The following is a 23551-nucleotide window of genomic DNA, read 5'->3' on the forward strand; positions in this document are numbered from 1 at the left end:
TCTGTGGTAGTGTATGCAGCCCAAACACACCAAAAAGCGATCCCCATCATGCGAAGCGCTTCAGACAGGGGAATCAGTTCAGTAACAGGAGGGCTAGAGTGAGTGGGTTTGGGGATACCAGCTGTGTGTGCAGACACCAGCAGTGCATCCCTCACACTGGATACCAGACTGGGATACCGAAGGGCTGACCTTGATAATCTGGGTGTAACAGACAGGACGTGACATGACTCTGGATGATCAGCTGTGATGTGACGTGACTCTGGATGAATAGCTGAGACATGACGTGACTCTGGACGAACAGCTGAGACGTGACGGGCTCTGGATGAACAGCCGAGATGTGACGAGGCTCTGGCAGATCAGCCGAGACTTGACTTGACTCATGAAGATCAGTTATGACTTGACTTGACTCATGACGATCAACTGTAACTTGACTTGCCTCATGAAGATCAGCTGTGACTAGACTTGACTCAGGAAGATCAGCTGTGACTTGACTTGCCTCATGAAGATTAACTGTGACTTGACTTGGTTCATGAAGATCAGCTGTGACTAGACTTGACTCAGGAAGATCAGCTGTGACTTGACTTGCCTCATGAAGATCAGCTGTGACTAGACTTGACTCAGGAAGATCAGCTGTGACTTAACTTGCCTCATGCAGATTAACTGTGACTTGACTTGGTTCATGAAAATCAGCTGTGACTTGACTGGACTCAAGAAGATCAACCGTGACTAGACTAGATTCATGAAGATCAACAGTGACTTGACTTGATTCAGGATTGGCAGCTGTGACATAATGGGGCGCTGTTGTGTCCGCCATTTTGTGAGCGTGCTCTAGTGTGGCCGCCATTACACGAGTGAATACGGGGTTGCGTTCCTCCACGACACCCACAGTGAACGTTGAACCAACAGTCAACAAAGCATAGTCCATAAACTGACTGAGAGATGAGCGGGGACCTTTACGGATTAAACGTGATTTGAACGGCTGATTAATGCCCTCACAAATTGTGTCCACCATTTTGTGAGCGTGCTCTAGTGTGGCCGCCATTACACGAGTGAATACGGGGTTGCGTTCCTCCACGACACCCACAGTGAACGTTGAACCAACAGTCAACAAAGCATAGTCCATAAACTGACTGAGAGATGAGCGGGGACCTTTACGGATTAAACGTGATTTGAACGGCTGATTAATGCCCTCACAAAAGAAGTCTATGAGTACACAGTCCGGCAGATCAGAAAAATAAGTAAAGTTCAGATACTCTTGAATATAGTCCTCGAGCGATCATGTGCCTTGTCTGAGGGCTAATAACAGTCTTGTAATGTCCATACCTGGCCAGTGTCCACTTGAAAAGCCGCTGGATCCTTGTGTGGCTGAGTATTCTGTTACGGGGCTGACGAGACGTGAGACATGCGGATCCATGTGCAAAGCTTTATTCTGGAGACGTGGTCAGAAACAGGCATAAATCAAACATTGGCAAATAGGTATGTAAGAGACAAGGCATGGGCAGTCCGGTAAACAGTGAGGGTCAATCGACTATGAACATAATCCAATAGGGCAAGACTAGAGAGATAATCCAGGTACAAAGCAAAGGTCCAGGCAGGGGCAAACAGTATCCGAACAGGGCAAGACGAGAGAGGTAATCCAAAATGCACAGGCAAAGATCAGAACATGAGGAAACCAACTAGGCAAGACTAGGCTAAGACTATGAAACTTCAAGTAGGCTCCGTAACGTAGCTATCACAAACTAGCGATATGCGCATGCAATACTCGGCAGTGAATGGTTGTTTGAGTGAGTGTTATATAGTGAATGTGTGATTGGTTACAGCTGTGTGCAATCAGTGCAATGGATGATGGGATATGTAGTCCGGGATGACATGCAACAGTTTGTGTAGTGCGAGAGTCAATGTAATGGAAGGGTGACCTCTGGTGGTGATTGAACGGAAGTCCATGGACAGAATTCATGACAATAATACTATGTGTACATGTTCAGTGATATAAATTATAGTGACAGGGATTTGGAGAAATATAATTTCAGGCTTGAACATCAAATAAGAAATAATGATATGGTGTGATACATATCCGTGTGAGAGAGGGAGATTTTGTTCATTAGTCACTCGTCCCTGGCACTCACCTTCAAAACACATCAATTTGATTATGCAAAATGATGGCTATTAAGTGCCACTTCAGAGAGCGAAAGTGTGTGTTTACTGTGGTCTGCATGTAAATGTTAAGATCCTCTCTTTCAACATCAAAGGCCGTGACACTCCACAGACACCAACTGCCACCCACCAGAGCAGGAAATGACATGCAGGTACAAAAGAACAAGCCAGGGTTGTGTAATTAGCTAGGGCTAACAGATGATTGATGAGGGGAGCTACTTCAGTTCCATACACTTGTTCTTTTTCCTTTTTCCTCTGGAAAAAAAATAGCATTTTAGCCCTGAGCGCTTCACTGAAATAGTCCCGTCTGAGTGAGCTGACAAGAGGCAGGAGAGTAGAAGAGCTCTCTTTAAATACTAGAGCCCTAAAGTACAGACAGGCACTGGCTGCTAGACAGATAATTGTACTGTCTATCGCAGTCTACTTTCTCCGCTACTTCATTTCAACCATCCATCCAGTATAGGTGGTTGTTGAAAATGTCACCGTGTAATTTTTATTTTATTTATTTAGTTAGTTTCTCTCAAGGTTTTATTGGGAATTATACAAAAGTTAGTTGCTATACTATACTATAGTTAGTTAAACAGCACTGGGACTTTTTAATGTTTGTAGCACTCTGCTTCTGTGTTGGTGAGTTCCAGACAAACTGTCAATCTGCGTATTGGCATTTGGGAATGTTCAGTGATTCCTTCAGTAGTTGGTGGCAAATGAGTCACTGAATCAAAGCTGATATATTCAAAAAACTATTTTTGTTTAGGAATAATACAAGTGACTGTCTTTATGAGTGAGTCATTAAATAATTCAATCAACCGCTTAATTCATTCAGGAACTAAACAAGTAACTGCAAGAAAGAAAACACCACCTTACTGTATGTACGTGCAATGGCTCTGCTGTGACACTTGTCTAAAACTATTTCCATTGCCGGGGTAAAAACAGACAAAGCACCTGCCATTGTTTCTAAAATTTAAGCTGTTAATTTAACAATAAGGCAAATTACTTACATTTTATCATCCGATATAGTGTTATTAATTAACAATAGCAACACTGGTATAAAAGCAATATCATACTTGTAAACGTGATGTCTCTCTGAATATCAGCATGTCTGTGATTACCTCCAGCCTCGTGCCTACGGCCAAATCACTGCACATGCAATATTTTGTAATCAAATTGTTTGGAAAGAACTGGAATTATGAGCAAATGCAGATATGCAGCAATGACATTGCCATACGACAGCCTATGGAAAACACTGCCCCTGCTCTCTGCCCTGTGTTCTCTGTAGAGGAGCTCAGCCGCTGTTTCCGAGTGGAGGGCAGGTCAAAGGATGAGGCGCCCCATCACGCCCACTGCTTTCACACAAACGGTGCACCAATGCTGGATGAAGCCTTTAACCTCTGTTCTATAAGCCCCTTCTCATATGGTATTAAATTACAGCCTCTACTAGTTTACTCGGGTCAGTTTAGATAGAGTCCAGCTTGACCACATGGCGCCACTCGAAAGGATTCTCAAGAGCAATGCACAGCTCCTATTTTCAGTCTTACAAATGCTGTAAACATTTATGATGAAGATGGTGCTTAATTAGCTCTAATGATAATTTTGCAAAGTAGAGCTGTTTTTATAGAAAACAGGGGAAAAGGGCAGTACTTATTCGTAAGAATAATGATTGTTGCATCAGTGCTGTTGGGTGCAAAGCTCTTTGAACAAGAATGTTCATTATCAAGTTAAAGGGCCAGTAAAGGTTGTATTTTCTCTGATCTATTCAGTTATGTCCACTTGCATTAGGTCATAGCAATGTGTTTCATGGGCCTTTAGGCTTTGAAACTCTATGTCTATGTAGAGGTCAGCAATGTAATCTTACTTGGCTTTAGAAGATGGGCTTTACCAAAGTCTGACAATGGACAAAGTAGTTGAGAAAAAGAGACAGTGGGAACCAGACTAGATGGAGCAAAAGGGATAAAGCTAATGGAACGGAGACAGAGAGATCAGGCGGCTGACGCAGAAGACCAATGATCAAATACAGATGTCTCCCACCCCTTATTTGAAGGGGTCAATAATGCAAATCTCCAGACACAGTTGCAGTGGTTACCCTCATGCCATATTTCATATTGTTGATGGAAAATTAATGTTATGGTACTTAGAGTTTGAAATATTTGAAGGAAAGTTTTTTTATTACCTTATTCTATCAATATCAGTTGAATTTAATGTTGAACCTTAAATACAAGTTTTTTTTCATATATGACAAAGTCTTTCAATAAAGTATTTTTTGTTCTTCCTCATGTCTTTTGACAGGTTTGTCCTAGTGTTTGGCTGCTTGGTGCTGTCTGTCTTCTCTACCATTCCAGATCACCAGGAAATGGCCTCTCGAAGTCTCCTGATCTTGGTGAGAGCTGAACTACAGTGTCAAACAAAATCCAAACAGGATAAAGAATGACAACAGTCTCATGCTAAGAAGTTTAAAGAAAAACATCACATGAACTTTGTGTTAACTGTACTCTAATACTGCGGCTAATTGTATGTCTTGGGCCTTATATAATGCTACATCATACGTTTATTGATGTTGTATAGTCTATGCTTATATGCTTCTGATTACCACTGTTATATAGTATTTAAGAAGAAAAAGTCAGATACTGCCTGGCATAGGAGATATAGGCAATATTCTCTACTTCTCTCAGTGCAGTTCAGTGGAATAGTGCCCATTTTAAATTCAATCTGCAACACTTACTGAGATTCATTTGTGTCCTAGCCAGCAACTCAGATCGCAACAGCTCCCTTTGCAGTAAATTTCCTCTGCCATCCACCAAATTCAGCTGCTATCTGTCTGATGATGTGTCTCGACACATAATTAAAGGCAAATATGGTGAAAAGTTAATAGTACTGTACAACACAGGTCAAGTCAACCAAATCAGTAAATCACAAAATAAATGCAACCAAATATTCCCCACTTTTATGCCTTATGGTTTGCTTGATCCAGCATAATGTAGTATGATTATTTGATTACAAAGCCCTTACATAAGCCAGCAACAGGTGAGAGACATGAACACTGGATCAAAGGCTCATATTATGCTGGTTTTCTGGTCCTGGAAGCCTGCTGGTTTGTGTACTGGTAATGATGGCCATACAAATTGACCTGATTTGTTTTATTGACTCAGCTGACTCCAAACATGATCTGTATGATGTTCAACATCTGTAGGCAGTGCTCTGAAGCTACTTGTATGATCGTAATGGAAGTTATTTTATTCAGTCATACTGCTGCCCCTTTAATTGACATTGCAAAGACAGGATGTAATTCAACAAAATAGAGGTCTTTTAAAATGGCTTTGACCTCTTTGAATTGAGTCAGGAACTCCATATAAGGTTACCAGTCCACATCTGCTGCTGTATGTGTGCATTATTATGTTTGCACACTTTTATATACATGTATGTGTTTGTATATGCTTTATAGCAGGCAAAATGTTTTATAGTGGGCAATATGAATTATTAATCAAACACAATCACCTAAATTGTACATTGTCTCTCAACTGTTTGAAGAATATAGAAGTCTGATTAATTTTAGTCAATTAATTCATTCAGATGCATTCTAAGAAAAAATCTGTAAAAATAGGGCACTTATCTCTGTTTTTTCCACCATTGTTTATTTAGATAAAAAAAATGTTTTGCCAGATAACTTCTGATCTGAGTGAATCATTTTTGAAAACATTTGAACTGTACTGTAGTTGAGTTAAATTATAAGTAGCTTGTAGTTTGACAAACTAACGACTGGAAGTAGCACTAACTATATGAATAAAACAGAGCTCACTAATTGATCCATAATCAGGTTATTTTCCACTTTAGTCAAGAAATAGCTGAGCCACAGATTGTATTTGTCAGGCAAGCACACCTCCATCTGTGTTTATTTATTAAAAAGTTATGTTGTGCACAATGTACAGTACTTCTCTCACTGTGTAATTCCAGCAGTAATGTAGTAATGTAATGTAGCTGTAATGTAGTTGGTTAACAGAGTTGTCATTTTTAGAACCACAGATGATACAAGGACACACCCACACAAACAAACTTGAAAATGTCTTTCTTTGTCTTTGTAGGAGTTTGTTATGATTGTGGTGTTTGGGCTCGAGTACATCATTCGAATCTGGTCTGCTGGCTGTTGTTGCCGTTACAGAGGATGGCAGGGGCGACTTCGCTTCGCAAGGAAGCCGTTCTGTGTCATAGGTGAGTCTTTAATCAATGTGCAAAGTTTCCGTCCATGAAATGAGAATCATGAGGCTTTCATACATGTAATGTAGCTGTAATGTAGTTGGTTAACAGAGTTGTCATTTTTAGAACCACAGATGATACAAGGACACACCCACACAAACAAACTTGAAAATGTCTTTCTTTGTCTTTGTAGGAGTTTGTTATGATTGTGGTGTTTGGGCTTGAGTACATCATTCGAATCTGGTCTGCTGGCTGTTGTTGCCGTTACAGAGGATGGCAGGGGCGACTTCGCTTCGCAAGGAAGCCGTTCTGTGTCATAGGTGAGTCTTTAATCAATGTGCAAAGTTTCCGTCCATGAAATGAGAATCATGAGGCTTTCATAGTTTAAGATCAGACTTTCTAATTTCTAAATGAGGTCATAGAGTGAGATATGTATTATAAAAGGAGTTCACTGTTATCTAACCTGTTCAAACCTGAGAGATGACCAGATTTACTGGCTATTAACATTTCTTTCCTCCATGAAACTGTAAATAGCTTTATTTATTTATATAGAGTATATATATAATAATAATATATATGTAGTGCGTGCGTGTGTGTGTGTGTGTGTGTGTGTGTTTATATAAACAGCACAGGCCAGCAAGTTACTCACAGCATCATTACATGATATGAGAAATTGCATCTGTGACAAAAATGTGAAGACATTTTGGGAATTCATTCCTCTTTTTATTTTTTTTTTGGTGACTTGCTCTGCAAGGAACATTCCAAATCTGGAGGAAAAATGTTCTGGAGCCGCAAGGTTTTCTGTAGTGTATGGTATAAATAAAGGAGTAGCAACATTTTGTTTACCCGCCAAAGCTGATTTAATTGATTTTGATGATTCCAATGTGTTAATTTTCAACCCTGGTTACTCGCAATGACACGTTAAAGAAACAAACACCCACATCATCATTGGTTATGGGAGGTCCTATAAAAGCAAATATTTGTTGACCCTACAGTATTCAGTGGTATTTCTAAAGCACATGATGTTATTCATAATGGATGCATTAAATTGCTAAAAAGTGACAATCCCGAAAAAATTTATAAAATGGTGAAAGATACATCATGCAGATGCGCTGGGACACATCATCAGTGATGTATCCTGGGGTCATTGGGTGTTTCTGGTCTTTCAACATCAGACTCGCCCAAGCGACCCAGCCGGTGTTGATCAGACACCAGGTATCAGGTGATGTGCCTGTGTCCCAGCAGCAATTGGCCATGGTTCTGCCCTCTTAATCCAAAGCCACCTATTGGCTTTTTCTGCAGCTTCAGTTGTGGATCTGATCGCCTTTTCACCTCCCCGGTGATACCTAGAAGTGTGAATTCTTTGCAGAGTGATCGCCCTGCAAAACCCCTGCAGCCCACCTCCAGAGGCTCACAACGAGTTTGCCAGCCCTGCCTCCTGCACTCTTCAACCAGCTCTTGGTGTTTAGCACGCTTCCTCTCATTGGCCTCGTCCATGCGCTCTTCCCAAGGCACAGAAAGCTACAGCAAGATCAATTGTTTGGTCTTGAAAACAATGATCTGAACCAATGATCATGTCTGGACGAAGCTGTGTAGATGTTATTCTGGTTGGGATTTTCAGTCGTTTATCAAGATCCACTTCCAGTTGCCAGTCAGTAGCAGTTGCGAGGAGACCAGACTTTACTCTCGGCTGTGGGTGGGCCTTCTCTCCAGCTCTGAGGAACTTGATGGTCTTTGGCTTATGGTGGTGGCCCTTGATGGCTGTGGCAATACTCTCAGCAACTGCCTTAAGCACCTGGTTTTGGCGCCAGCGATAGTGCCTTTCTCCAAGGGATTTTGGGCAGCTGCTAAGGAGATGTTCTAGTGATCCCCTTCCTGAACAGAGGGGGCAGGAGGGTATCTCACTTTTACCCCAGACGTGGACGTTTGCTGGACATGGTAAGACATCGTAAACGGTTTGGACTAAGAACCTGATTTGATGGAAGTATTTTTTCCAAATGTCAGCCCAAGTGATCTTAACGTTTGTGCCTCAGTCGTGACTCCGCCGGTTCCAACGATTTTTCTGCACTCCATTTCCTGCCTGTTCGCACCTGTATGCCAGCTGCTGCCACCTTTGGATCCCTGGACTTTCTATACTGCCACACTTCCTGTGTTCTTGCCACCATGAACTCTTCAATGAGACTGCTAATCGGGAGTTGCAGGACATTGCTGGTGCCGTACAAAGCAGCACTGCTCAGATAGCTGCTGATCTTTCTCTCCAGGGCCTCAATAGTTGTTATGGGCACCTCGTACACTAGCAAGGGCCACAGGATCCGGGGCAGGATAGAATGCTGGTAAATCCAGGCTTTAAACCTCCCTGGAAGACCTGATTTGTCCACCTTACTAAACCAAGTCTCCAGTTCTTTACTAGCTTTCTGGATGGAGGCAGAGTCTTTGAGGCTACAGTCAAAGAGCTTACCGAGGCTCTTGACTGGCTGCTCAGTAATGGATGGAATTGTGGCTCCGTTCAGTGAAAATCGGAACTTATCCACTACTCTCCCCCTCTTTAGCACTAGCGACCTTGATTTTGCTGGCTTAAAGCTCATCCTTGCCCAGTTAACCCTTTCAGTGGTGAGTTTAAAATATTCTGGCGGTCCCCCCAGAGTTTCCCCTGACTGTTTCCATGGTGATGCGTAATGCTTGTCACATGACACACCACGGCCACAATAACACTGTATGACAGATGGATCGCTTTTATTTCGTTTCTCCTTTTTTATTTAAAATATTCACAAACTTGCATTCCATGTCATGAACAATCTGATATTCCAATTCACAAATATGTGTAAATGAGTGTGTTTTGTCATTTCAAAACCTTTCTAAATGATCTTGGGCGCCGCCATGTTTGTTCGCACTGCAGTTCAGAGAGTCCTGTCAGTCGGATTTGCAGCACGTGAATTCATAAATTTCTCCCGAAATACAAGTAATAAGTGGCCGGTGAACTGGGAGAAGAATAGAGTGAACTTTATAATTACTTACACTATGCATATCTGATATGAATAAAACACATCGGCAAATTACATTTGAATGGATTGTTATTGTTGCTTCCATAGACATATGTGTGTATTTTGCAAACTCTAAATGTATTGTTTTACTAGTACTTATGTGTATTTAAATGTCTGAAACCTAAAATAAACATTATGTGGTTAAAAACACTGCATAGTTGTGATAATAGTGCACTTCTCTCTCTGGCTCAGCGCCAGCTAAATCGCGAAATCACAGTTTGAATTTGGCAGTTATGTCACGTCACCGAACGTTCTAAATCCCATATGTGGGACCGTACTCCCAGGGGCACGGAAATTAAAATACCGCTCAAAGGGTTAATTACTTTTTCTAGCACTTGAAGAATTCACCTACTGCCCCGGACAGATGTAGTTGTGACGGTCAGGTCATCCATAAAGGCTATTATGGGGGGCTGTCGCACTCCCGTTTTCATCACAGGGCCTCTGCACTCCACCTCTGCTGACTTGACGATCATGTTCATGGCGAGGGCAAAGAGAATGACTGAGATGGTACAACCTGTAATTATGCCTTTTTCTAGTCGATGCCAGTCTGATGTACCTGATCCAGCAGTGACTCTTAGACTGAAATTGCTGTAATAGTCCAGGATAAGGTCCATAATTTTGCTGGGAACATGATGTCGTTGGAGGGCAAGCACAATAAGATTGAAAGGTATGGATCCATATGCGCTAGCAAGGTCTAACCATAATACAGTGAGGTCTCCTTTTCCTTCTCGAGCCTCCCTGATGAGTTGAGTAATGACTCCTGTGTGTTCCAAACAGCCAGGCACTCCTGAAATTCCACCCTTTTGCACAGAAGTATCAATATATTTGTTCTTCAGGAGGAATTCAGTAAGTTGTCGTGACAGGATGCTGAAGAAAATCTTGCCTTCAATGCTTAGCAGTGAGATAACTCTAAACAGACTGATGTTTATTGAATTCTCTTCCTTGGGGATCCATACGCCTTCTGCACATCTTGGAGACTCTTCCCCTGCGCCCTCAGACTCTTCCACAGGTGCCGAAGGAGTTGCGGGCAGCGCTTGTACACAATGTATGGGACACCGCTAGGCCCTGGAGCGGACACTGATCTGGCTCTTCTTACCACTTCCTGAACCTCTATCCAGCTGGGCTCTCTCATAACAAAGTCAAATGTTGGAGATTGTGGACTTATGAGGGCTGTATATGGTTCCAGTTCCAGTTCTCTATCTGGGTTGCTAAGGGTATTGTGCAAGAAAGAGTTTACTTCCTCAGTTGAGCACATGAGACTGCCATTGCGCTTGTCACCTAGAAGCTTCTTAGTGAAGGAGAAAGGGTTGTAAATAAAGGCAGAATGCTTCCTCGCTCTTTCCTTAACCCGCCTTCGGTGCCACTCTGCCCTGCGCAGGGACATGAACTTTTTTCTTAGGATGTCCCGAAGCTCAGCAAGTGGTTGCTTTTCTTCTTCACTTGCCCCCTTGTACTGATGTTTGAGACTTCGAAGATCCTGACGCAGTTGGTGTATCTTTATGGCTCTATGGTTCCTAGAGTAGGTGGGCTTGGTGTTTCTACTCTCGACAAGGCCAAATCTCTCAGACGCGTAGCCGACAATGACCGCCGTCATGGCCTCAAGCCGGCTGTCCACTTCCCCTTTAGCCGTAGCTTTCAGGATCTTGCAAACATCAACTGTCAAACTGTGACCACATGGTTTGGCTGTTAAATGAAGGCCACTTGATCTGCTTTTTTGGAACTACTCTGCAGGAATTGGAGGGCTCTACTGCTTGGAGGGACTCGGCTCTGTGGGGTGATTCCTGGCCGGGCTCCTCCTGCGTCTCACAGAATCAGATCCTGTGCGCTGCAGTACGTTCTCCCGCTCTGTGCATTTCATCCTTGCCTGATGTATCTTTAGGCCATCAAATATATATTGATGATAAGAAATGTTTCTTGAGCAGCAAATCAGCATATTAAAATGATTCCTGAAGTAGTATGTGACACTGAAAACTGGAATAATAGCTGCTGAAAATTCAACTTCACATCACAGGAATAAATTACATTTTAAAGTATATTCACAAAGAAAACAGTTGTTTGAAATGGTAAATAAATACAGACTTGGTGAATTGTACATCTTCGTTGCAGCTGTTCAGCCATACAGTGCCATTATGAAATTGGTGCGGTTTCATGCACACTAGGGATAAGAGTTAATTAAAAACATAATCTACTGGAAAACAAGATTCATCCTTATTTCATATATTCATTGTGCTCATCCTTGACAATTTTGGATTTAATATTTTTCACAGATTTTTAGGCGGGCAATCTGGGAAGTTATATGGAGCAAATGTCTCTCTACTGGAATGATTTTGACTCCCTTGCTAGTGCATTTAGAGCTGAACTAGGGAGCCACTAAAATGTGTGAAAACCTGAAAAATACCCACTTATAATAAAGTGGTGCAGATATGACGTCAATACCCAGAAGACTAATTCGCCATGGGTTCCCTCTACATTTTCCTATAGGGTTTTATAATAAGGTTTTTCACTTTTTTTTTTGTAAAATAAAGTCTGTGGTAAACCTAACTTGACGATACTTGAATGTTTTGTTCTGCAATGTAAACTGCATACACTCACACCACAGACATTCCAATGTAGCTATTTATTAGAAACATACGTTTCATAACAGCTTCAAAATTTGCGTTTTCAGTATGGGTGTGTGTAATTTACATTGTAGAGCAAAATGTTCAAGTATCGTCAAGTTAGGTTTACCACAGACCTTATTTTGCTCATAAATTAAAAAAAACCCACAGGAAAATCTCGAGGGAACCCATGGCGAATTAGTCTTCTGGGTTTTGACGTCATACCTGCACTATTCTATATCAAATAATTGTGGTGATGACAATTTGATTAATGGTTGGTCTAATGGTTGGTCCATATTCATGTGAAACTTCATCATATAACCATTAGGCTACTTTTTGAAACAAATTTGAAGGTAATGGATGTTTTTAGAGACTTGTGAAGGTGGCTTTATAGCATGCTAATATAGAATTGTCATGACATTTTCTTTCTGGCTGAAGTCACTTTATGCCACACACACACACACACACACACACACACACACACACACATTTACAGCCCCATTCCATCAATATGATGTTAATGGAAACAGAATGCACTAAGAATTAATAACAGGTGATTCATTTTCATGAATATTTCTATGCTCAGAGGTCCTACAGGACCTAAGGGTAAATAGTGTTGCTAACATCTGACTAGGAGCTACATGCTTTAGGAACTACTGCATTCGTGCATTATATACCATGATTGTCATTGGACAGTTAGTTTTAAGTTTTTTTTTTTTACAAATGGGTTGGGAAGCTGTTTCCAGAATAAACTTATTCAGACAAGGTTTATTTTGCTTTGTCAAATTTTAATTAAGTGTACGTTTCCTAATTAATTGAACAAGTCATTAGCCTCCATTAGATGGTATTTGTGTGTTAAACTGATGAATGAACCCTGCCAGAGAAAGAATAGTGTTCAGATGATGATGTATGTGATATTTTTGTAGTGCAGGAAAACACTCCAGCAGTTTATAGCAACACCAAGAATGTGTGTCCCCTGCCATTTCTCAAAGTTAGTTAATCACATACTGCACAAAGAAAAATAACATTTATTTCAGATTTAGTTTGCTGGCATAAAATTTAAAATGTATATACTGCATTGTGTAGCTAGATTTCTCATCAGGGTAGTTTGATATATAGCGTTGACCTATACTGAAAATCTGGTATTCAAAATCTATTTTAAATAAATAGTTCATTTAAAAATGAAAATTTGCTGAAAATAAACTCACCCTCAGGCCATCCAATATGTAGTTGAGTTTGTTTCTTCATACATGGGAACAGAAATTTAGCATTACATCATTTGCTCACAAATAGGTAATCTGCAGTCAATGGGTGTCGAATGGATGAATGAGCGTCCAAACGTCTGAGAGTCCTCTATTGTCCTCTATTGTCCTCTATATTGCTGTCCTTTAAATCTGACATCAACATGAAACGTTTTAGGACTTTGAACAAAACAAATTGTTAGATGTTTTATATGAGTTATATTCAATTAGACACATGCTAAATAAAAGCATTGTCACTAGAGGTTTCAGGCTTTTGGACCCCATAATACTTCAACATTCTTTTTTAAAAGATAGTGGAACAAAAAAAATTCACTTTTCAACAGGGCTGATTCTGAATTGTAATGGTGGACTGTTTCATGTGAAGGCCTGATGTTTTTGAGTTCATGAGTCATCTCTCTGCTGTGCTGGATAACGGGAGTCATAATTTATAAATCCAGAGTGCACTTCTACACCTAAATAAGCATTTCCCTCCCAGCTCAAGGCTCCCTGAAGACTTTAAGAACACATGTAATGTGTTGATTTGACTTATAACGACAGACTACAGCAGAGAGCAGCAGAGTGGCTGAGCATGAATGCCCTTTCTCCAGAAAGTTTGAGTTCATCAGCTACAAAGAATATGAGAAATTAGAGGAGGATCAAAAAGAGAAAGAAAATATTATTGCAGTTGAGTAGTGCCTTGGAGTTGTTTGTGTTCCTTGAGGGTTTGATGTCGCTTCTCCAAGTGGATGTGGTTTCTGTGTGAACTTCCTGTGTCCTTCTCTTGTTCTTTCTGTCTCTTTCTCCCTCTTTTCCCCTCCCTCAATTCTCTTTTCCCACAGAATATGGGCAAAATAACAGTTTGGAAATCACTCTTTTCAATAATGTACATTAATCTACATACCTCTGTGAACTTTCATTTAAGAAGTAAATTGTCTAGTTTGAGCTGAGGAGATGTCATTCTCATTTACCTGAATTAACTTGACAGTATTTCAGGTTAATGAGACATTTACATATAAACAGAAGACATATTGTACATTGATGTACAGTGGTGACTTTAAATTATTAAAATTAATTACATTAAAATAATCTCAATTAATTAAAACACACAAAATTAAGATGTAAACTGAAATCTTTTTTTCTCCACTCAGTGTTTTTATTGAAGAACATGCAGTTCTTGAAACATCTGGAAGTGAATCATTAGTCAGTTAATTCAATATGCTCAGAGTTTCTGTTATTAAAAAAGCTTGGGGGGAAAGCAGCTCTTCATGTAACTACAGATGAAATGCTGGACGAAATATAATAGGTGGCCTTCAAGTCAAAAAAGATTTAGATTCATTTTAGATTAAGATTCACTTTTTTTCAAATGGGATTTACAGTATAATTATTACAAGGACAGGTCACCTAGGAAGTCAGGTGATGCAAAAAGATGATGCAGGTTAAATGTATTTTCAGTTTAGATCGTCATATTTTAAAACAGTCGGTTTTGTCTTAATGAGTCTCCTTAAAAATATGATTTCTGGGCCCTGATCACCCATTAAGAATAATGACCAGCTGTCTACACATTATACTCCCTGATACATTTATTTCTTATTACTGCTTATTTATTTTATTATCTCTTTTATTATCTACTAAGAAAAATAGTCCATTATAACATAGAAAACAACTGGCCTGGCAACAAGATGAAAGAAAGGAAACTGGTATGTTGCCAAATGCAAAAGCATTTGACCAGTCAAAATTCAATTGTCCAGAGGACCATGTATCTACATAAATATTTTAGAATTTTACATGCAGTTAAAGCACACATGGCAAATGATATCTCCTGTGATATTCTGCGATAATGCTACTCATTTAAAATGTTTTCTAACATAAATGTTTCTGTTTTTTTCCCCCAACCGTCAGACATTATAGTGCTTATTGCCTCTGTTGCGGTGGTTTCAGTTGGGAGTCAAAGCAACATTTTTGCAACATCTGCACTGCGAAGCTTAAGGTTTTTACAGATCTTGCGAATGGTACGCATGGACCGCCGTGGAGGAACTTGGAAGCTTCTGGGATCTGTAGTTTATGCACACAGCAAGGTAAGTTTATTGTATTGAGAAGTCACCATCTAGAATTTTTTTTTTTTAATGACTTTGATATACTAATTTAAAAGCACGCTTTGTTTTATGAGCAAAAACTGCTGTATCATTTCCTGAAGTACTTTATGTAGTTTTGTAAGTATCATCCTGGTGTGCAGATGTCCTCTTAATGTCAGTATCTGCTTCTCTGTCGAACAGGAATTGGTCACTGCCTGGTACATTGGGTTCCTTGTGCTCATCTTTTCCTCTTTCCTGGTTTATCTGGTGGAAAAGGAGTGCAATAAAGACTTTGCCACCTATGCGGATGCATTGTGGTGGGGCACGGTGAGTCTTGGACACCAGAGTCCAAGTAATATTCTGACTTATACTGAGCTTCACAAAATAAGTTTTTGTGGTGCCAAATGCGTTTTTTCTTAGCATTCTGCAACTCTTACGCAATTATTCCTGGGTAATTTTCGCCGCTCTTGCTAATGTCCAACATTACTGGAAAACTGCAAGACGTACTGGTTTCAGTTTAATATGATCATTGATTTCACATTTCAGTTATATTTTTCAGGCTCAAACTTTTTAGCCTTCCACCTTGTTTGGGAAATTGAAACCGTTTCCATAAAGGTTATACGGAGGCCCATTAGATTCCATTTCCATGGAGATAGAAAGTAATTATGATGGCACAAAATGATAAACGCCATCTCTGGTCTCGCTTGGATGCCATTGATGGTTCAGAGAATAGATTTCAGGCTCATACGGGTTGTTTCAACCCAAAAGATACACAAATGCATATTTATGCATAAGTGTAGACATAAACACATACAGATTTATCTGTATTACAATAAAATATCTAGAACATATATATATATACTGTATATATATATATATATATATATAAAACTACTAGGTAGCAGGTCTGTTCTGATGAGGTCGCAATTGCAGGGAAAAAGCAATGCTAAGTGCAAATAATACAGTGTAACTAACCAGGTAATCATGCATAGAAAAATAGATTTATTAACTTTAACACTTCCTGTATATTTGTTGTTGATGTCAAAGACAGTAAAGCTCTGTGCTATTTTGGCCACAAATTCAGTCTGTCACTAGGTAAAAGCTAGCCAAATTAACCAGATGCCAAAATGGACAAGCTGCTTGACATACCGTCATCCTCAAAAACCATAAACAAAATTACACAAGGTAAAAAGAAAAATAACCCAAACTATGCTAAACACCAGCTCATTGCAGTGAGGATAAACAGTTTATATCGACCCCAATGTGTTTTATGCAGTCAGTTATTAGCGGGTTAGACTAGAGCATGAATTTTTAAAGAAACATTCAGAAAACAGAATTGTTTTCTGTTCAGTTTATGTCATATTAATAAGGTGGAATAATGTTGGGACTATGCAGTTTGTGGTAACATTAATGAATGTATTAGAATCAAATAAAAAAATGTAAATACAAAAAAATTTAAATTAAATTTTGTTCACTTTTGTAAATCCTAAAGGACATTCTGTCATAAATTATTATAATAGCCTTTATTCAAAGTCATCTGATCCAGATTGGCAAGTCTTTCATCATCTTGGCAAAGATCAAAACTTAAGTTCACAGATACAAATATAAGTACATGGTGACTCGAAAGTTCTCCATTGACCCTTACTGTTTTTTATTTTTTATTTTGTGTTTGTGTTTGTTTTTTGTTTTTATTAGATCACCCTCACTACTATAGGTTATGGAGATAAGACTCCTAAAACCTGGACTGGACGAATGCTATCTGCTGGCTTTGCCCTGCTTGGGATCTCCTTCTTCACCCTGCCTGCGGTAAAGCTTACTTACAGCCAAATAAAACATTTTTTAAAAACATCCTCATTACTTCCTTATACTACTTACAATATTAATCCAGTGTTTGTTTATCTTGTCACTTCTCCAGATACAACACTAATAAAGAAAATAATTTGCATAATTGGGACAGTTGCTAATGTTCTTCTTGGTTTTCAGCTTTCTCTACAAAATTTAAATCTTTTTCTTGGCTAAATTTTCATAAAGCAGAAGTTAATTTGGTGTCTTTGTGAGAAAATGCAAAGTCAGTTTGGCTGATTAGCCTGTCAAGAGCAACAAGGTTTGCAGCCAAATTTACAAATCAGCTTAAATGGGCTGATGGAAGTGGTGGAAATGTATGTTCTAATTTTGAATTAAACAACTCACCCCTTTGGACTTCCACTTCTTGTCATTAAATGATCGTCTTTGAGGGAGCTGAGTTTGACCACTCAGATCAGTTAAATTAAAGCTGCTAGCGTGAGTGTGTTTCCGACAGTCCTATTGTCTGAAGCATTAGTGACATGGTTCTACTTTACTTGCATTGCAGGGTATTTTGGGTTCAGGTTTTGCCCTGAAGGTTCAAGAACAGCACAGACAGAAGCACTTTGAGAAGAGAAGGAATCCTGCTGCCTGCCTTATACAGGTCAGACACCAGAGCCGTTACATCTGCTCTCACATTTTGGGAGATTACAATCCTGTACAGTAGAATTTGGTTTCTGGTGTCATTTTTATGACAGAGAATGTTATGTTAAATGTCATGCCTCTGAGTAGAGCACTGCTTGCTAATGGTCTCATATATTTTTATATAACTGTTATGTGTGTCTGAATGCGCCACAATGGTCTTTGTTGCCTGATAAATCTTTTATGAAATGGCTGAGACTGCCTAGAGATAGTCTTACCTAACAGGCAAATATGATTCATTTCACAGCAAAGGGATTTTATTTACTTGGATATTCAGTGTTTTGCTGGTTTTAATAGGGGCAGATTTTGTTTTGATACCAGCAATTAAGAGTTTGTTGCAAAATGCATTGGGGGAACTTCACTTCTATGTGTTTGTGTATGTATGTGTGTGTACATGGTATTCCCTACATTATGGGGACCAAAAGTTCCCACAGTGATAGCAGTACCAGTAATTTTTTACTTTGTGGGGACATTTTTGATGCCCATGAGGGCTTATAAATCACAGTTTCACAGAATTAATGTGTTTTTTTTTAAGATCTAAAAATGCAGAAAGCTTTGTGTGAGAGGTAGGGTTAGAGGATAACAAATACAGTTTGTACAATATAAAAACCATTACATCTATGGAATGTCCCCATAAAACATGAAAACCTCTGTGTGTGTGTGTGTGTGTGTGTGTGTGTGTGTGTGTATGTGTGTGCATGTTTATGTGGTTTATGAGGACACAAATTTGTATAATAACATGGGTATGACATAGGTATTACAACGAGAATGTGATTTATGAGGACATTTTCAGTGTCCCCGTAATTCAAAAGGCTTATAAATCAGTGAGTTTTTTTGAAAGAAAGGGGTAGGTTTAGGTGTAGGGTTGGTGTAGGGCAATAGAAAATACGGTTTGTACAGTATAAAAACCATTACGCCTATGGAGAGTCCCCACAAACCATAAAAACAAACCTGAGTGTGTGTGCATGCGTGTGTGTGTGTGTGTGTGTGTACCTGGTATTCCCTACATTATGGGGCCCAAATGTCCCCACAAGGATAGTAATACCAGTAAATTTTGACTTTGTGTGGACTTTTTTTTTTTTTGACTTCATGAGGAAAACAACTTAGAAATCATACAGAATGTTTTTTGAAAATCTAAAAATGCAGAAAGTTTTGTGTGATGGGTAGGGTTAGCGGTAGGGAATAGAAAATACAGTTTGTACAGTATAAAAACCATTACGCCTATGGAATGTCCCCACAATGATAGGAATACCAATAGGAGTGTGTGTGTGTGTGTGTGTGTGTGTGTGTGTGTGTGTGTGTGTGTGTGTGTGTGTATTATATTTCTGCTTACAGTGTTTTACTCTCCCTAACCCTGAATAAGGCTGCGTGGCGATATTACTCCACTGATGGTAATCGTCCTTACCTTGAGGCCACTTGGCGTCACTATGAGTCTACAATCCTTGTCCTGAGGCATGTATGGGTGCCTGCTCTGACCGAAAAAACAAGTGGTTCTTTTTTACTAATCTGCTTTTTTTCCTTTTTTTTCTTCTCTTCCTCTTCTATTGGCTTGTTTTTCTTCTGTTTTTCCTCTTCTTCCTTTATCTCTTGTTCTTTTGGTTTTATATATTTTTGCATGTAGTGTGTGTGGCGTAGTTATGCGGCTGATGAGAACTCGGTTTCCGTTGCTACCTGGAAACCACATTTGAAGGCGTTGCATACCTGCAGTCCTACGAAGTAGGTACAAACCCCTGGCAGCTGCTATTCTATCTCCTGGCTGCTCCCTCGCTTCATTCATTTTCCACAATAGAAAACTTTCATCTTTCCCTCTATTTGTTTGATTTCCCCATGTAATGTAATTGTGCCTGTCTCCCACATGTTTCATTCTCTTTTCACGTCCTCTTCATTAAATTATTCAAAAAAGTAAATTGTCCATTTCGTATTTATCTGATATTTTCATGGCCATCACAAGATAGACAATAGTAGGTCTAATGTAGGGCTAGCTGTCCATGAAATCACCTGATTGCAGTCTTTCTCTCAAAATGAAAGGGAAAAAAATGAAGCGAATGGACAGTAATGTTTCTCTCCATTTCGCATTTATGCCCACATTCTGTTATAATGGCCCAATCATAGATGAAGTGAATGAACAGTGCTCCGTTTTGGTAAATAGTATTAGCAGCAGTCAAATTGGCGAACTGATTAAGACAAAGGACATCATTGCTTTTGGCTTATCATTCATATATGCCCTTATAACACACAGGTCCCTGAAATGTGAATAGACCTGCTATTAAGCATTACTGTAAATACACAGAGAATAAACTAGTCATTTAGTAGGGCTTCAAATATGGCACGTTTGTTTGCTTGAGCTTTTGAATGTCATGCAATACACTGCATGTTTTGATATGCTTGTATATGCTAATGGTTGCATTTATCCATGCATTATGTTTTGAACTGGCTGTTGCTTTTGATGCGTTAGTATGCATGAAGTATTTTATGGTAAACTGGATCCAAAGAATCTGAACTTGTGTCATGTGTAGTTTATTGTCAACTGAAGATTAATTGAAAACATCTCACTTATGTATTTCTCTTTCTACATCACCTTCTGACACCCAAAGGAAGGATCAAGGAGAGTCATCTACAAGGTTTGTATTGTTCCATATGTTATATACTGTATACTATAAATCATTTACAACTGAGACAGAATTTTAACCATTACAGTTGTTATGCTAGTGTCAAACCTCATTTGACTATAGAAGCCTGGTTCTGCCTTGAAACGAAACATAAAAAGGTAATTGCGACTTTGTCTCACAATGTTACTTTCTATCCTAAAAATTAGGCTTTATTTATTGTAATTCCAGCTATATTTCTAATAAATATAACTGTTAAGTTTAACTGTGACTTTATATCTCAAAATGTGACTTTATATTTTGTAATGTAACTTAATATTTCACAATTGTATTCCACATAAGTGCGACTTTAAATTTGTGCAATTGTGATTTTTTTATCTTACAGTGAATTTCCAATTTGACTTTATACAGGGAGCTCTCACTTATGGCTTTGTTTCTTGTAATTGCAACTTTATAGCTCACTATGTGATTTTATCTCTCAAAATCGTGCCTTTAAGTCTCACAATTGAGACTTTATTTCTTATTTCAACCTTCATCTCGCAATTACTTTTTTACATATTATAATCTGAGGAGGAAACATGCTTTTGGTCAGTATAGTTTGGCCAACACAAAATTATCTTTCCTCTGATGTCTGAGACTTTGCTGCCATCTGTTATGAAGTGCACACTAATTTTCATCAGTAATGTATACATTAAACAAATGTAATGGAATATGGAATAGCAAGTAATTGAGATTTATTTATGTTTGTCACTTACCAGACAAATGTGATTATTGGGGGCCTTGACTTCAATTAGAGAGAGAAAATAATGGAGATGAAAAAGTCAAGTCAGACTGTTTGAATGACTGCATTACACAGTAGCTACAAATGCATAGTGTCATCAGTCCAGATAACAGGAAGAGCTAGTGGTGTTATTTGCATAATTACTAAGATAGAACTTCAGATTCAGCCGTAATAGTGTGGCCAGCATGAACAAGGCCAGACGAAATCATTTCCACATCATGTATTTATTAAGTGCAGAACAAATCAATTAAAATCATCTATTTGTCTGTAACCATTGTCTGAAGAGTAAACATCAGATTTTACAGAGGCGTTTGGATATGGTGCTTCTGTGCATTCTGACCAGTTGTTTGTGTGAAACGACTATCCATCCACTCATTTATGATGCAGTACTCATCAATGACCAAGAGGCAATGATACCATAATTAGCATGGTTGCTAATGTGACATTATTGAGCAGAAGTGGATGACTCACTGCAGTGCTGCATTTTTGAGTGGCCGCTGCTCTTTTCTCTGACTCATGTTCAGCTGTCTGTCCCATTGTTTTCTCTGAAATAGAGAGGAGTACAGTGTATTTTCTCTTCAACTGGATACTGATAATGTTTTTCCGTGAGTGTTCAACAGAAAATATACTCTAGCTTTTTGTGAAGAGATGGAATTGGTGAATGTGAAATATTTTCTCAAAATGGCATTTGCATACTTTCTAAAACCTCATACCATAGTTTTACCGCTTTTGCCAATTTTGACAGAAGGAGTGTACACACACGAGACTACTTGTTAAACAGATAGCATGAGACTAAGAGACTAAGGGCAAGATTTACTAAATAAAGCAAATTAGCGTGAGAGTGCAACTGTTGAGTGAGTTAAACTCTCCTCCCATACATTTTGCGTCTGAAAGGGAAACTGCTACAAATGCATATGCAATAAGCTGCAAAAATAACTGTCCATGCCTTTTCATTGCTAATTTTTCACTGCGCATCTTTAGTGAATCCTGTTTTTAACACCAAAAGAGGGTTTGCGCTGGCGCAAGCTGTTAGGAAATCTGACCCCAAAGGCATGGTAATATTTACTGTTGCTCTATGCAATTTCGTGTTCGAAATCCAGTAATTTCAATACAAATCTACACGTTAGTGAGTTTCCAATGAGGGAAAAAAAATTCCACACATAGATTTTACATTGAGTTTAAGTTGGTTACGCCATATCATCAGATTGACCAAAAGAAAGCTGCTTGGTTTGAAAGTCACCTCTATGTGAGTGGTGCTTTATGTATCGCTAAACTATTGAAGACAATAGACAATTCACCTTTTTTACCTGCAAAATTTCACAGAGGTTTCACTATAAATGAGATTTGACTTACACTTTGACCTTTAAAGACTTGATCTGCACTCTGCATCAGTGACCTGTGAACATCTCTGAATTCACATGTGACTAAATAATATTCATCGTTAGAAATTGTAATCATTGAAATTAGCAAAGCAATCAAATATTAAGATTTTGATCTACAGTGTTGACCATGTGCCAAAATGTTAATAACCATGCATGAAAAATAGCTTGAAGAGCATTTCAGTACTCACAAAACATGTAATAAAAGAACAATTAAACACACATAAATATCTCAACATATTTGTAATTAAGTGAAAAATCCTTAAACTTTCAAGCCATATTGATGTAAATCAATTAAGATAGACAGACAGACAGATTACTTCTAAAGGATTTTTATCCCTCTGTTCTCGATGTTCCTCTAGAGTCTTTCATCTTACATTAGATTTTTTCTTGGCATATTATACCTGAAGGGCTCTTTCATAATGATTTTTTAGAGTGGTTGTTTGACTGCACTTCTAATACTATGGGGGTCTAAGCAAGCAATGCAGGAATAATAAAAATGACTTGGCCTCTGCACTTTTTGTGCTTCATGCTGCTCTTTGATTGCCATTGCCATGTCTCATGGCAGGAAGGAAAGTGCTGTTCTTTCTTCCACTCTCTTATTCTCTCCCTTTTTTCCCTTCTCAGTCAGAAACTGAGTTTTAAGGACCGGGTAAGAATGGCAAGCCCACGTGGACAGAGCATTAAAAGCAGGCAGATATCTGTTACAGACAGACGTTCGCCCGGAGCTGAGATCAGCACTGATGGATCGAGTCCTGCCAAGGTCCAGAAGAGTTGGAGTTTTAATGATCGCACCCGATTCAGACCCTCCCTCCGTCTCAAGAGCCAATCACGGTCCACCCCTGAAGGTGAATAACATTCTGATTCGAGAATTACTTTGAACAAACCAGTGATTTAATTGCATTAAAATGAGAAATTAGCTCAAAACTTTTTTATTCTGCACTGGCTATGTAGTGAAGAGATATAATGAAATTCAAAATCTGAACATAAAATGGGAATTTTTTTTTTCTT

The 23551-nt window shown here is 39.0% G+C and overlaps 1 protein-coding gene across 1 annotated transcript in view; it reads left to right on the plus strand.

Moving 5' to 3' along the window:
• The window catches only part of LOC107556702 (potassium voltage-gated channel subfamily KQT member 5-like), a 152830-nt gene that overhangs the window by 117860 nt on the left and 11419 nt on the right, over positions 1–23551 (plus strand). Inside the window, exons 2-10 of the mRNA XM_016239874.1 lie at positions 4438–4528; positions 6228–6354; positions 15118–15293; positions 15492–15617; positions 16986–17096; positions 17641–17736; positions 19138–19226; positions 20369–20395; positions 23168–23388. Of these exons, the coding sequence (XP_016095360.1) occupies positions 4438–4528; positions 6228–6354; positions 15118–15293; positions 15492–15617; positions 16986–17096; positions 17641–17736; positions 19138–19226; positions 20369–20395; positions 23168–23388 (1064 nt within the window). The remainder of the gene's footprint in view (positions 1–4437; positions 4529–6227; positions 6355–15117; positions 15294–15491; positions 15618–16985; positions 17097–17640; positions 17737–19137; positions 19227–20368; positions 20396–23167; positions 23389–23551) is intronic.

This window comes from Sinocyclocheilus grahami, unplaced genomic scaffold, assembly GCF_001515645.1.
Source record: "Sinocyclocheilus grahami isolate Dianchi unplaced genomic scaffold, SAMN03320097.WGS_v1.1 scaffold576.1, whole genome shotgun sequence".
Lineage (NCBI taxonomy): Eukaryota > Metazoa > Chordata > Actinopteri > Cypriniformes > Cyprinidae > Sinocyclocheilus > Sinocyclocheilus grahami.